Source organism: Aplysia californica, unplaced genomic scaffold, assembly GCF_000002075.1.
Source record: "Aplysia californica isolate F4 #8 unplaced genomic scaffold, AplCal3.0 scaffold00246, whole genome shotgun sequence".
Taxonomy (NCBI): domain Eukaryota; kingdom Metazoa; phylum Mollusca; class Gastropoda; order Aplysiida; family Aplysiidae; genus Aplysia; species Aplysia californica.
Genome location: NW_004797516.1, coordinates 1021841 through 1037411, shown reverse-complemented (window position 1 = coordinate 1037411; position 15571 = coordinate 1021841). Strand labels below are relative to the sequence as shown.

The following is a 15571-nucleotide window of genomic DNA, read 5'->3' as shown; positions in this document are numbered from 1 at the left end:
CAAACTCCAAAAAAAAAACCAAACCCCACACAAGAGCAATCCTTTTCATTTTTGTTTTCCCAGACCTATCCTTTTCATTTCTGTTTCAGAGAAATATCCTTTTCATTTTGGTTTCAGAGAGTTATCCTTTTCATTTTAGTTTCCCACAGTTATCTTTTACATTTTCCCCAAGAGCTATCCTTTTCATTTTGGTTTCATTGAGCTATCCTTTTTTCATTTTAGTTTCCCAGAGCTATCCTTTTCATTTTTATTTTCCCAGAGGTATCCTTTTCATTTTAGTTCCCCAGAGGTATCCTTTTCATTTTGATTTACAGAGCTATCCTGTACATTTAGGATTTCCCAAGCTACCCTTTTCATTTTGATTTCAGGGAGCTATCCTTTTCATTTCTGTTTCCCAACGCTATCCTTTTCATTTTGATTTTAAAGAGTTATCCTTTTTCTTTTGATTTCCCAGGGCTATCCTTTTCATTTTGTTTCCCAGACCTATCCTTTTCATTTTAGTTTAGCAAAGTTATTATCCTTTTCAATTTTGTTTCCCACTCCTACAGTTTACGTTTTGATTTCCCAGAGCCATACTTTTCATTTTGGTTCAAGAGAGCTCTCCTTTTCATTTTTGTTTCCATGAGCTATCCTTTTTATTTTGGAATCCCCAAGCTATTATTTTAATTTTGGTTTCAGAGAGCTTCATTTTTGTATCCCAGAGGTTTCCTTTTTATTTTAGTTTAACAAAGTTATCCTTTTCAATTTTGTTTCCCAGCCCTACCGTTTACGTTTTGATTTCCCAGAGCCATACTTTTCGTTTTGGTTTCAGAGAGCTCTCCTTTTCACTTCTGTTTCCCAACCCTATACATCCTTTTCATTTTTGTTTCTGAGAGCTACCCTTTATATTTTGGATTTCCAGAGCTATCCATTTCCTTTTAGTTTCCCAGAGCTATCCTTTTCATTTTGATTTCCAAGAGCTATCCTTTTTATTTTAGTTTAACAAGGTTATCCTTTTCAATTTTGTTTCCCAGTCCTACCGTTTATGTTTTGATTTCCCAGAGCCATACTTTTCGTTTTGGTTTCAGAGAGCTCCCCTTTTCGTTTTAGTTTCCCAGGGCTATCCTTTAAATTTTGGAATCCCCAAGCTATTATTGTTTTTTTTTCAGAGAGCTATCCTTTTCATTTTCTTTTCCCATGCTATCTTTTCTTTTTAGTTACCCAGAGCTATCCGTTCCATTTTGGTTTCCCCAAGCTATACTTTTCATTTTTGTAAACCAGAGCTATCCTTTTCATTTTTGTAAACCAGAGCTATCCTTTCCATTTTGATTTCCCCAAGCTATACTTTTCATTTCTGTTTCACAGAGTTATCTTTCTTATTTTGGTTTTTAGAGAGCTCTATTTTCTTACTTTGGTGTCAAGGAGGTATCCTTTCCATTTTAGTTTCAAAGAATCTATTTCATTTTTGTTTCCCTGAGCTATCCTTCTTATTTTGGATTCCCCAAGCTATCCTTTTCATTTTATTTTACCAGAGCTATCCTTTTCATTTTGATTTAGCAGAGCTATCCTTTTCATATTAGTTTCCCAGAGATATCCTTTTCCTTTCTGTTTTCCAGAGTTATACTTTTCATTTTGGAGTCAAAGAGTTTTCCTTTACTTTTTGATTTCCCAGAGCTATCCTTTTCATTTTGATTTAAGAAAGCTATCCTTTTCATTTTTTGTTTCCCTGAGCTATCCTCTTCATTTTGGTTTCCCAGGGCTATCATTTTCATTTTTTTCCCAGAGAACTACCCGTTTCATTTTAGTTTCCCAGAGCTATCCGTTACATTTTTTATTCAACATGCTATCCTTTTCTTATTCAGAGGTATCTTTTTCATTTTGGTCTCACAAAGCTATTCTTTACATTTTGATTTCCAAGAGCTATCCTTTTCATTTTTCCCCCCAAGAGCTATCCTTTTCATTTCTGTTTACCAACACTGTCCTTTTTGTTTTTCTGTGCTCAAAGGCTAAAACGGAGAGGGGACTAACCGCCGAACCCGGCACTGTGGGGGATGAGCCGGACCAGCGGGGAGCCTCAAGTGGAGATTTGGAAAGTGTGTGAGAGAGGGTAGTCAAGGATCGGACATGGATGGCTGGTGTCACAATATTTAAATAATTGATAGTCAATTCTGGATTGAGGGGGACTGTCGTCAGCTAGTCAAACTGTTCTTCTGTCTGTCTGTCTGTCTCCTCCGTGCCTCATTTTGGATTCTTTACAAGCTATCCTTTTCATTTTAGTTTTAGATAGCTATCCTTTTCATTTTGGATTCTCCAAGCTGTCCTTGTCACTTTGATTTCCCAGAGCTATCCCTATTATTTTCCCCCCAACACTAGGCTTTTCATTTTGGTTTCCCAAAGCTATCCTTTTCTTTTGATTTCCCAGAGCCATACTTTTCATCTCTGTTTCTCAACGCTATCATTTTCATTTTCGTTTTCCAGAGCTACTCTTTTCATTTTTGGATTCCTAGAGCTACTCTTTTCATTTTTGGATTCCTAGAGCTATCCTTTTTCATTTTGCTTTCCCAGAGCTATCCTTTTCATTTTGCTTAATCAGAGCTATCCTGTTCTTTTTAGTTTCCAAGAGCTATCCTTTTCATTTTGGTTTCCGAGAGTTAACTTTACATTTTGGATTCCCCAAGCTATCCTTTTTATTTTGATTTCCCATAGCTATCTTTTTCATTCCTTTTTTCCCAACGCTAGTCTTTTCATTTTGGATTCACTGAGCTAACCTTTACACATTGATTTCCCAAAGCTATTTTGGTTATATAGAGCTATGATTCTCATTTTGGTTTCTCAGAGCTATCCTTTTTATTTCTGTTTCCAAGAGCTATTCTTTTTATTTTTGTTTCCGATAGCTACCTTTACAGTTTGATTTCACAGAACTATCCTTTTTATTTCTGTTTCCAAGAGCTATTCTTTTTATTTTTGTTTCCGATAGCTACCTTTACAGTTTGATTTCACAGAACTATCCTTTTCGTTTTGTTTCAGAGAGCTATCCTTTTTATTAAAATTTTTGAATCCCCCATCCTATCCTTTTCATTTTGGTTTCTCGGAGATATCCTATCATTTTAGTTTCCAAGTTATGTCATTTTCATTTTGATTTAGCAGAGCTGTCCTTTTCATTTTAGTTTCCCAGAGCTATCCTTTTAACTGTGCCGCATGCGCATAATAAATTAATTATATTATCACAAACATGACATAGATCCAGTAGCGGCTCGTGGTTTATAGAACTGACCGGCCGTCATTCACGTCGACTATTCCTTTCCTTCACAACACACACACACACACACACACACACACACACACACACACACACACACACACACACACACACACACACACACACACACACACATACACACACACACACACACACACACACACACACACACACACACACTCTCTCTCTCTCTCTCTCTCTCTCTCTCTCTCTCTCTCTCTCTCTCTCTCTCTCTCCTTATTTTATACCCATACTTTCGCCATCCCCCCCCTCCCCCACTCCCACCCCCCCCACACACACACACCACTGTAAACATTGTAATATACTGTGAAAGAGCTAGAATATGCGGTAATGTCAAGAAACAATATTATGAATAACATATGATGGAAGTTACTGAGATTAATAGAAACTGACTTGATCGGCACAGAAAAAAACACTACTAGATCTAGGCCAGAAAACAAACTGAAAGTGAGAGGCAATAGACTGTTGGTCCTGGCCTTCAGTACTTTACTCGTCCTTTCTACAACCTCACACCAAATATCGACGTGCTCTGGACCCGTTAAATATATGTAATAAGAACTGTCCTGTATGATGACAAAAAGTTAATTGATACTGTACCAGTGACGCTGTCCCAAGAAGATCAAGTCTACAATCAGATAGTATACAAAGCTGGACAAAGTTAGCATACAACAGTTTCCGATCATTATATCATCAAATGTTTTTCTTCGACGCACTTCTCAGGAGGGAAGGGAGGGGGTAGGCCTGGCCCAGACTCTGACAGCCGAGAGCATATCGCTCCTCGATAAAATTCTCCTTATATATCTTCACTAGATAATTCCTTCCTCCGCCGGCCAGACTCCTATGGGCCAGGTAAGTTATTAGAGGGGAGAAAACGATGAGTAAATGTCAAACAGGAACTATAGGTGGTTAGAAAGTCAATAAACAAAAAAGATTAGTGCCATGCTAACAATAAATGTTCTGATAGTAATTAGAGAAAGGCTGAATGATAAATACATGTTTTGCTGATAAAATAATACATGTGTCTGTGCTGCTCAAGACAGTCTCAATCTTAATTTTGTAAGCTACAAAGAGGCCAATTTGGCAATTTAGTTCTAAACTCCTTGCCTCTATTCCTTCTCAGGGCTGTCGAAGAATTTGTCCATGGGACTGGCGTCATCGCTCGCTAGGCCAAAGCCCGCCGTGTGTTTGTCTCGTACGTAGTAGGCCTAGCCTACGAAGTTCCGCGAAATGACGGCTTGATGGGAGGGGAGACGATTTGAAGTTACGAGCCGGCGCGATAACAAACGTGAAGGAATGAGGCTCTGTCGCGACAAATAAACAGCAGTGAATCCCACTTCTCTATTTGAGCGCCTTCAAATCGGCAAGGCGCTTTTTGAATGTTGAAAGATGTTTGTTTGGATTTACTTAAAACTGAATGAAAATCATCAGCAGCAATAAATCTCCTGTCAACAGTCCAGCTGAAAAAAATCTGACCGGCACCGCCGGTCTTGCCCAGTTAACAAACCGCCCCTGCATAGATCTATAGCTTAGGTCACTTATCGTTTTTGTTTAATTCTTTGAGCAAATAAACATTAAAAAACCGACATAAAACAAAGCAAAACTAACAAACAAAAAACAAGAAACAACCCCCCCCCCAAAAAAAAAAAAACAACAACCAAAAAACCCAAAACAAAGAAGGTGAATCGAAAGAGCGACTATGAAGAGAGCAAAGCTAATAGTAAAAACTGCTACTTTTACAATACACCTCATAGGTCTATTCTATTTTAACTCTACCACTTCCGGCTGCATCAACACTGCAATGAAGTGATGAACATCAGTCGCGAAAAACCCGGCACAGGTAGATCTATATAGTTTGTTGCAGCTGAACTTGCGTAATTGTTCTTACTATCTTTTCTCACGTGTTCTTGTTGGAATGTCGTTTCATGGCAGTATTTTCTGAAACCGAACTACTCCGTTTGTGGTATTATTTTACTTTCACTTTAAATTCTGACGAGTCTACTCTGTCTCCCCCCCCCCCCCCCTCCCTAGCCCTGCCCCTAGCCCTAAAGTTTAGCCTAAAGTTTAAACACTTGGACTAGGAGACCTTGACATGATACTTCAGGATTTTAAAAAAATTGATAAAACACTCACAGGCACCCGCGCGCGCTCTCACACACACACACATGTGTACATGCACACACACATACACTACACACACGCACGCGCGCAGAGGGAATATACATGGATAATAATGGACACCCCTGGAATTTTTTAAAGTCAGCTTGGCAGTGACCTGGGTGATTTGTCGTTGATACCGATTTTTTTCACAAAGTGCCAATTTTTTTCCCACTGAGATCCTGACTTTTAGATTTCATAGAGTGGCAAGTCTATTTTTCTTGGAGTATTATAGTCGGAGTTGACCCCTTTCGGTTTGTTAACTTTATTTCATTTTTGATAGACCCAACTGCTCAACCACCACCACTCTTCCCCCCTCCAAATGGACACAACTCTAATTCTAGTCAATATATTACTCATTTATTTCTTAAATTAATCGAAATCGTAAGCCTTCAATCATAGTCGTGGTCACTTTATGTGTGTCTGTGTGAATGTCAGCAATGATACCTAGTGACATAGCCCATCTTGCGCTAAGCGGCAAAGCGGGTCCGACACAGTGAGATCTTGTCAACTGGAGAGGGAAGCCCCGGGAGACGACAGAAATAGATGACGGAAATACGTCATCTATATTTGGACCAATCTCAGAGGTGTGCCAGGTGCTCGCTGTAGCTTCATGTTTAAAAAAGTGCTATCCAATAGGGGCCTACCTGAGACAAGATTTTGACTTTTGATATCTGTTTTGAAGACAAGTCTATTTTGGACACGGACACGATCCTTCTAAAGAAAAATTGTCTCTTTTTAGAAGAGTATAATTGCATGTCGATTTACGCCGAGAGACGAAATAATCACAATTGGTTTTCATCGTTCTATAATAGAAAAATGGAATGCCATTTTATGCAAACTGCAAAAAGAAAGAGAAGCACGTCATTAGCAAAACAAAAAAGAAGACCCACAACGTGTTGTACTTGCATTCATGCTAGGGTAGAAGGACACATGTGTCCGAATTTACATGGGAGCTTAAATGAACACACGTGTTCAAATAGACACAGCTGAAAATAATAGCTTTTGTGATGATTTAATGGTTTATGATGTAAACTCCTGTACTACAAACCAGTCATTGGGAGGCCTAAGCCCTAAGCTTCTAAGACCTTATACTGCGTAGACTTTTAGTAATATTTTGCACTCCCCTCCGCCCCCCCCCCCTCTTTTTTTATTTTAGATCTGGGGGATGTCACAGGGGCATCCCCTGCGGGTTTGAAAATACTACAACAGGGGCACATGCTCCCTAATATTTTCCCATTACGTGGTGTTTTGTAATTTGGTTTAAGATTTTCTTGAAAGCTGTTGATTTCTGATGGCTTTAATGGTCATATGTGTGTGTATTTGGCAGCCAGAAATATGTAGATTAGTGGGTGGTTGGCGGGTGCTCTGATGTGGTTTGCTCCTTCTTTCCTCTAAACAGCTATCATCCTTATCTCTCCTCCTTCTTTTTTACGTTTGTTGTTACTCTCTTGTAACACTCTAATCTTCGGCACTTATATGACCTTATTGTGTTGCAAGTGCCGTAAAACTCTTTACTAAAAACAATGTAGATTAGCCCCTCAAAGCAGTGCATCTATGTATCGGAGGGATAGTAAAAATTTACCTCATCTGATTTCCTAATGAGTGCTGAACTTTGAAAACACCTGTGTCGGTTTCTGGACTCGTTCGTAATAATGCCCTCCTGAAATTAACTTCACTAGTTTTGAAAATGTAAATTTTCCTTCTTTTTATTTTAGTGTAGTAGGAAGGTTTGGTGTGTGGAACAAAAGAAATCAAGCATGGAGGAACCTGTAAGTGTTGAATCTGAGCAAGCCGAGAGACCCTTGGCCACTGAGTGCTCTTCATGCCATACTCCTCTTGAGGTGCCTTGGATACACTGTGCCATATGCAGGACTCCTACAGTTGACCTCTGCTCTCGATGCTTCTCTCATGGAGCTGAGTTTGGACAGCATGAATGTGATCATCCATATACAGTTGTAGTAAGTGACAATAAATATATTTTGCTTCCATATATTCTGTAATGCTCCAGGAAAGCCCCCCCCCCCCTCCCCCCTTTAAAATGTTTGGCTGCTGAAAAAATGCTCTGGTTCATGCCTGCTGTGCACCCATTTTCTTCCCAAAATATTTCAGAGCCAACCTTTTCAGTCTTATCTATGAATTTCGTTTCCTGGTGTTTTGGGGATTTTGTGGTAGAAATTCTAAGAAAAAAATGTTTGAGGATTTAAAAAACGCTCTCTGAGTGAATCAAGCTCATATCTTTTGTGTGCAAGGCAATACGCCTTACCATTACAGATCAAAAGTCTATAAACTTTATTAAGTGACAAAAACTAAGTTTAAAAAAAATAAAACTTTTTTTGGTGACTTTCAGAAGCTTGATTTCCCCCTGTATGAGTCACATTGGACTGCCTCTGAAGAACTGAAGTTACTTGATGCTATACAGGATTGTGGCATTGGAAACTGGTTAGTCGGTGATGCTTTTTTTCCTATTTTGTTCATTCAGTTTAATATTTATTGTGAACAATAAAGGATATAAGACAAAGAAAGAGAGAGGAAGAACAAGGTAAATCGAAGAAAGGAGGGCATGCCTATTGCCTGTGATTCGATCAAAGTATTCATTTCAGTAATTTGGGTTGACCACGAAAGTTTTTGTTCTTTTACTTTTTCACTTTTTGGCGAAGCTTGTTACTCTTCTTTACCACTGTTTTCCCCGAGCTGTGTGCTTTGAATTTCTGAGAGACAAGAAAAAATCAAATCCATGCAGGATGTTTTAGATGTATCAGACACCAAATCTTGTCGTTCCTTCTAATTAAGAGAGAAAGGCCAAGAATAAGGTCGGCATATTTTTTTTTTCTTTTTTTTTTTTAAAGATGGAGGCAGGAGTTAAAGACAAAGGGATGATACCTTGCTTCTTCAAATTGACCTTCACATGCTAACACCCATGTTTTATTTTCTCCCAAATCAATCTTTTGCTAAAACAAGGTGGGGTCTGCACCAAGTTATACTTTTGATAAGTATAGGTCACTTATGTGACAGGATTTTTAGCATACGGGAGTCAAACTTCACATGTTTCCAGCTTGTCTGTTGTCTTGTTTCCTAAATGTTTGTTTATTTTTTATTTATATTTTTTAAATTACTAACGAAGTACCCAGCACTCAGATGTTGTGATTGTGGATAAATCAGGGAAAATTCCATTAAAATGTGAGTCATCTCTTTGATTGCATCTGTTCGATTTTCAAGAACTTGAAATGATTGTAATAATACTGTTTCCTAATTTCCTTTCAGCAGATATTTGGCGTGTATCACTGGTAGTCCCTCTTCCTTACAGTCCCCCTGTTGGTTTTATCTGTTAATCTTACTTTTTCATCTCCAATTCAAAATATTTTTTCTCACCAGGCAAGCCATCAGCGGCAAGTTGCGAACCAAAACAGAGGCGGAGTGTGAAAGGCATTATCTCTGCTGCTATGTTGAGAAACCTCAAGCTCCACTACCAGGTCAGTGTTCTGTCTCCCCTCACCTTCCTCCTCACAGACACACATCACAACATGGTACATAGTGTGGTTAGTTACTAGCATGTGTAAAAAACATTTTCTGTTTAGCAATTCACTTTTAATTCTGTATCGATAAATTTTTACATTATATTGCAATTAAACCAGCTGTAACAACCACCAGTCCAAGACAGTCACTGTACAAAAGACACTTCCCTGTCCCCCCTTTGTGATTTTATAAAATTTTATATATAATTAAATGACCATGTCCAAAACGTCCAGCTGTGTAAGCCGATCACTTTTCTTCTTGACGATGGGTGGTTGTTCTAGACAATTTGGCTGACGTTGATGTCCCAGTGTTCTCTTTTTGAAAAGTAACTTGGCCAATGTTATCCCTTCCACAGAGTTTACAGACCAGCACAATTATGACAGGGGAGCGCCTGTGATTTTCAAGTGTAAGTTTTTTTGATCAGATTGTTCACTGTTGTTGAAAATCACACCCATCAAACTTTACTAAAAGAAAATCTGCCACTGACTGTATTTAGTTGTAACTGTTGAAACATAAAGGGCCCTTCTCTCTCTCTCTCTCTCTCTCTCTCTCTCTCTCTCTCTCTCTCTCTCTCTCTCTCTCTCTCTCTCTCTCTCTCTCTCTCTCTCTCTCTCTCTCTCCCTCTCCCTCTCCCCCTCTCCCTCTCCCTCTCCATATTTATGTATCTGAATGTATGCATATAGACATTCAAGAAAGCTCTCCATATTTATGTATCTGAATGTCTGCCTCCATATTTATGTATCTGAATGTATGCATATAGACATTCAAGAAAGGGAAGACATAAGGACTTTATTGACTTTTGATGGAGTTCCTTCTCTGTTGAATAGATTACCGTTGATTGTAAGTCTAAACAGGTTTTTTAAGGGGGGGGGGGGGGGTATGAAAAGAATATGCCACACAACATAATTCAGCTTGCTTTGGAGGAGGAATCATTTTTTTAAATGTCTTTCTCATTTTTATTTCTTATTTACTAAAAAAATAAATTTTTAATGAGCTAATCTCTTCCTCAGTGTCAAATAACCCACCACATCTTGCTGAAGGTATAAACCTGTGGAATGAGATGAGAGGAATCATTTGTGTCACAACAATGTGGAATTATGTGCTTGTTGTGGAGTTTATGATACCATCTTAAAGCTTGAGGAGTAAAATAAGCAAGAAAATTGCTGCCAAAGTTAGGTGACTCACCAAGCTTGAGTGTCCTTGGAAACTGGAAATTTACATTTAACGTGCCTTTGATCAAGGTGTTTTTCTGTAACATCCTTTCTAAAATCTGTTTTTTTTTTTAAACAGAAAAGGTATTAAGCCAGAAAAAGAAATTTTAAGAAAAAATTGCCCCGCGCTTAGAAAAATGTTGGTTTCTTTGATTTCATTGTTTTGACAAGTGCCTGATTTCACAACGCTGTCTCACATTTAAAAAATGTTTTTCTCATTTTTGCTTATTATTTATCCCCCAATAATGGGCCAATCTCTTTCCTGTTACCTGTCCTGGGCAATAATGTCATTGCACGCCGGACAGGTCCATAAGTGCTTAGTTCCCCCTAGCACCAAAACCCGCAAGGTATCCCTACTGATTTGTTCCAGTGGCTGTCTGATTATGACAACATCTTTCCTTTCCAGATATTTGTTCCTTTCTTCCTTCTCCCCTGTCTATCCCAATTTCCCGCATCCTAATGATTGCGTGGTGTTCAGCTGTCTCCCTGTCTTCCTCATCCCCCAACTTTTCCTCCAGTGTCTTCAACACTTCTCCTTTGTCAAATTTCACTTCACCATCAACCACAGTACTGCCTGCCAGCCTATCAGCCTCCTCATTGCCCTTCACTCCAGAGTGCCCAAGACTGAATATCTTCTTCCTCAGTGTCAGATAACCCGCCACGTCCTGCTGAAGGTTCAAACCTGTGGAACGAGATGGGAGGATACTCCGCTGCTCGCTGCGACTTTAACACAGAGCACGATAACTTTCTTGAGCTGGATATCTGTCACCTGACTTCTAGTGACATGGACAGTCCTAGAATAGAGAGTACCGAAGAGATGACCGAAGAGGACCAGAGGCTGTATAAAGGTGAAGTGCAGTAAAAAAAAAAATAGACATCTTTGTTTTTGCAGTAAAAAATCTTACCGGTTTGAGGGACTTTGGAATTTTCTAGTTAGTTCAGATCTGGTACAGTCAGTGGCATATGTCAGCAGTAGTCATTTTTCGGATCCGTCTAGAAATCAAAAACTTTGAAATTGTCTGGATTTTGGCTGACTTAAGACTGATCAACTAAAATCAATTGTGATAAAAGATGTATAAGACAATGTGAAAGGTAAATTTTCAGTCCCAGCACTCATATTTCCGTGGAGTCAGTAAAGTTCAGGATTTGTTTTTGTAACCTTTGATATGTCAATGCAGTTGCACAGGTGTAAAAGATAACCAGGCTATGTTAAGTGGTGTCCAAAGTATACCCTGGTCAAGAACAGGAAAGCAATACTGTTTTTAAAATAATACGCTTCTCTACTTTTTTATATTACATGTATGTCATAAAGATTAATATTTTTAGACTAATGCAACACGGACAAAGGAAACAAAGCTTGGGAAATCCATCCTCTGACTGCCGCCAACCTGTAGAAAATGCTCAGTGGCATTATTCAGTAAAAAGAAAGAAGCATGTCAAAATTTGTAAAGAAGGAGAATGACTGTCGGCATAATAACACACTTGTTCATGAATTCTGCAATTATCTTTGTTGACAAACTTTTCTGGGGTTATTTGTTTGCAAAATGCTTGTTGGTGATTTTAACATTTTTGTTTATATTTCTCTGAAATCATTTCCTTTTTTTTTTTTTCCTGTTGTTCCCTTCAAGATTTATCCATCACAGTGCTGGAGGTGTACAGAAACTGCCTCCTGGAGAGACAAAGAAGGAAGAAGTGAGTGAAATATATTGACTTTGGGCATTAATCAAGTTTTGAAATCTATAAAGTTTTGAAAAAAAAATTGACTGAATTGTGAAAAGCCTAATATTTAACCCTGAAAAACCTGAATTCTTGTTTTTTTCATACCTGTTTAGAATCCTGAATTAAAATTGAGATATTAGAAAAAATTAGGTTGTTTCATTGTTTTGTTTACTGTGTCTTTAATTTTTTTAGATTTTACTGAAATTTGAAAATGTTATTTATATATGAATGCACAGTGTGGGGAAAAGGTTAAAACACTGGTTTTTAGGACCAACTCAATGAGTTAAGTCATGTGTGTGATCCCTGACTCCACTTCAGTCAAAGCATCATTAGACCCAGTTAACGCTGTTGTCTGGTTGCTCTTTCTGTGCTCCTAGTTTAGCCATCCTGTCTGCCTGCTCATTTCCTAAGACACCACAGTGTGATGGAATCCACTGCTGCATGATCCTCAGACATGGGATGTCCTCAACTACTTTTCGTAGCCTTGGTAGTTTGCCGGCAGTGATTGCCTGCAGTACTGCAGTCAGTTAGGAATACTACTTGGGTTTGGGGGTCTACCACATTCTTAATGATGTTTGCTGCATGTATTAGAGCCTCCGTCTGTGCCCTGCAGTTTGTACAATGTCGCCCTGTAGGGACTGCCTCTGCTTGTCGTCGTCCATTTGGGAACTGTACGTGCACTCCGGCTCCTCTTCTTTTCACAGCATCAGTGGCAGATCCGTCTGTATAGATCCTTACCCATGCTTCTTGTGGGTAGCTTTGTTCAAGCCTGGACAGGGTGAGGGACTTCTTGCTCAGCTCGCTGTGGTCATCTTTTGTGGTGAACATAGGAATGGACATGTGTATAATTATTCAACGGTCATATTTATTGATAAATCTGACTGGGAGATCCTTATTGGGGTCTGGTTGAGAATCAAAAAGCCCAAAATTTTGCGGCCTGAAGGGCCTGGCAGCGAAAAATGACTAATTTTTCTTTAAAACTCGCAAAATTTCCTTACTTTCGGTGTAGAACTGCTCTCATGACATTATCGGTACTTTCTGCTTGCGACAGAGTCATCTGGAGTTACATCCCCTGTTTCTAGCACTGGGAATTGAACGATTAAGTCGACCAGCGGTATAGGAAAATACGGCATCAGCAGTTACAAGTGGTATAGGGTTTTAAGGGTTAAAAGAATTGGTTACTATTTAATGTTTCTGATGAGAATCATATTCCATATCAAGAAGACTTTGTGTGCCTACAAGTTTAGCTGTCTTCCTATGTCTATTACATGAGAATCTTAGTGTATAAAAACATGTAATTGTAGGTGTTTTTACAGCCCATCAACACTATTTAGACATTTTAAGAGGCGGGCATTGACCCTGCCTTTCAGTGCTAATTTGGGCAAAGAGGGATATAATGTCTCAAACAGACTGAAGGAGATATTCAGTTTAGAGAAACCTCCTTACAAGCGAACTGAACTTATGTTTCTGGCATGCGCAACAAAGCACCAAGCTACTTCACCACAGATGCAGTTCATTTTATTATCTTTGGTCAGTTTTGTAAAATTGTAATGAGCAATGCAAATATTATAATGGTTTTTTTCTGTCCGTAAGACTTGTTTGCATGTTTTATTTTTCCAGACTCATACGGGAATATGGACTTATCAACATGAGGAAATGGTTTGGTGAGTAAATGTTGTTTCAATCGTGTTTTTGGGATGGTCGATTAGTCCATTCGATTTCAACTTTGCACTTATGTTAAGGTATAATTTTTTGTCTATTATTACAGCATCAATTGGCATAACACAGAAATCTCCTGATACCTGTCTGTTCAACTTTGCACATTCTATTGCAGTGCAGTCCACTTATGGTCAAGGTCTACAGTGAAAACTAAAAGCTAGACGTGTAACTTCCCATCTAATTACTTGTGATAACCATACCCCACAGAGATTTTCTTCACATGTGATACATTCCATTTTTCGAACAATGCTTTGGTTGCCATGGAAATGGGTAAAAACAGCCGCCGTCTTGGATTTTTTCATACATTTCCATGGAACATTTCTCATTGGTTATCCGTCCAACAGTCATGAAAGTTGGGACACATACTTTCATCAACATCAGGCACATTTTGTGTGATTTTCAGTTCATTAAATGAATAGCTGTAATTTTTACGAATTTTTGAAATTTGTGTATGTATATTATTCAATTATAAGCCCTCCCCTGACATTAAAAAATAATTTTTTTAAAACTTTGCAGTATATTTACATATGGATGGGACAAAATTTGTATTTGATGGTAGTAAACACATGGTATAAATTTGAAGTATGTCACACAAACCACATAGGAGATTTGTAACTTCAAATGCAGAAAAATTGGTTTTTGAGAAAATAAGCTTTTATTGCAAAAGTGCTCTTGCCTTCTAATGTCATGATGTTTCCAGCCTGAAAAAACTATATAAAATGAGCCAGCAGCATAACTTGGACCACCCTCAAGTTCTTCCAACTCCCTTTTCCTTCTAGTTCACACTATTTCAGCCGTACTTTGAGCACAAACTGTGAATTATGTGATTACCTGCCTGTGTGTAGGTTGCTTTTTCATGGACTTATAGATAGTTTTAGGCTCTGGAATGTATTTCCCAAGATGAGTAAGTGGATATAGAATAATGATATTGCATAAACAGAAAATCCTAAAATTAAAGGAAATATTTGATTCTATCTGCCGACCTTGGCCTTAAACTGAAATGTGCAGAATTTTCCAGTTTATCTCACCACTTTGTGCCACTTCCGTTGATACAGATGATAGGTTTTCAGTTACAAACTGCCTCAATTCCTGCAATTTAGAATTATGTTGGGTGCTAGAAGAAACGAGTTCACCACTAGTGATGTGAGTTCATAACAAAGAGTGAGCAAAAGAAGAAGTTACATTTTCACTGTTTACAAAAATGGAAATACGACAAGATAGCACTGAAGTTGCGAAATATCAGTTAAATTTATCGAAAATTAGAACAACAAGAAATAAGTTAAACAGCAAGCTATACTCTATGACTAGACAGGATTTTAGACACAAAATCAATTTTGTTTGCTTAAATAAACAGAATCATTATTTTAAAATTAACAAATGGACGACGGAAATAAATGAATTAAGATATGTTAGACAATTATCATAGATAAAATATTTATATGAAAGGTAGACATACTAGACATAGTTATGACGCCGGAGAATAGCTTCCGATCTATTGACCGGCGGGAAGCCGGAGAATAGCCACTTGCTAAAAATAAATTTTGATGGAATAAATTACATTCACCAAACATGTGAAAGCAAATCAGCATAGCTATCTTGTCATATACAGGCCAAGAGCATAATCCAAAAATTTCTGAATTCGCAGCTTTTTATTTGAAAGCAATATTCCAATTATTTTTTGAGTTATGATATTTATACTGAGTCCGGTTACATCGTTTTGTTGATGCAAGACCGCAAGAACCAATTCACTCTTTTTTTCCCAAACCCACGCTTTGACAAAGTGAAACTAGATGTTTTCTTTCCTAAATCCTTTCCGAGATTTTCAATAGCAATAAAAAGTAATTTTAAATGACGGATCGTGTTAAAATGAAACAATACTGAGACACCCTATCGCAGCCGATATATCGGTGATACGTCCGCAAGGGGTGCGATATCGGCGATACGTCTGGAAAGAGTTAATTTTGTGTTGGGAAATCATGATGTTCATAAAGTA

At 38.2% G+C, this 15571-nt stretch overlaps 1 protein-coding gene across 2 annotated transcripts in view; it reads left to right on the top strand.

Annotated features, from left to right (window-relative positions):
- The first annotated feature begins 5010 nt into the window (after nucleotides 1-5010).
- LOC101861129 (transcriptional adapter 2-alpha) overlaps nucleotides 5011-15571 on the top strand; it is a 19913-nt gene continuing 9352 nt past the window's right edge. Inside the window, exons 1-8 of one of the 2 annotated variants that reach the window (XM_005100403.3) lie at nucleotides 5011-5096; nucleotides 7132-7374; nucleotides 7764-7855; nucleotides 8789-8886; nucleotides 9285-9335; nucleotides 10785-10988; nucleotides 11769-11832; nucleotides 13480-13523. In XM_005100403.3, coding sequence (XP_005100460.1) covers nucleotides 7174-7374; nucleotides 7764-7855; nucleotides 8789-8886; nucleotides 9285-9335; nucleotides 10785-10988; nucleotides 11769-11832; nucleotides 13480-13523 — 754 coding nt within the window. In that variant the 5' untranslated portion in view covers nucleotides 5011-5096; nucleotides 7132-7173. Of the gene's footprint in view, nucleotides 5097-5769; nucleotides 6001-7131; nucleotides 7375-7763; nucleotides 7856-8788; nucleotides 8887-9284; nucleotides 9336-10784; nucleotides 10989-11768; nucleotides 11833-13479; nucleotides 13524-15571 lie in introns of those variants that run through there. The other variant, XM_013083648.2, reaches the window with a different exon arrangement.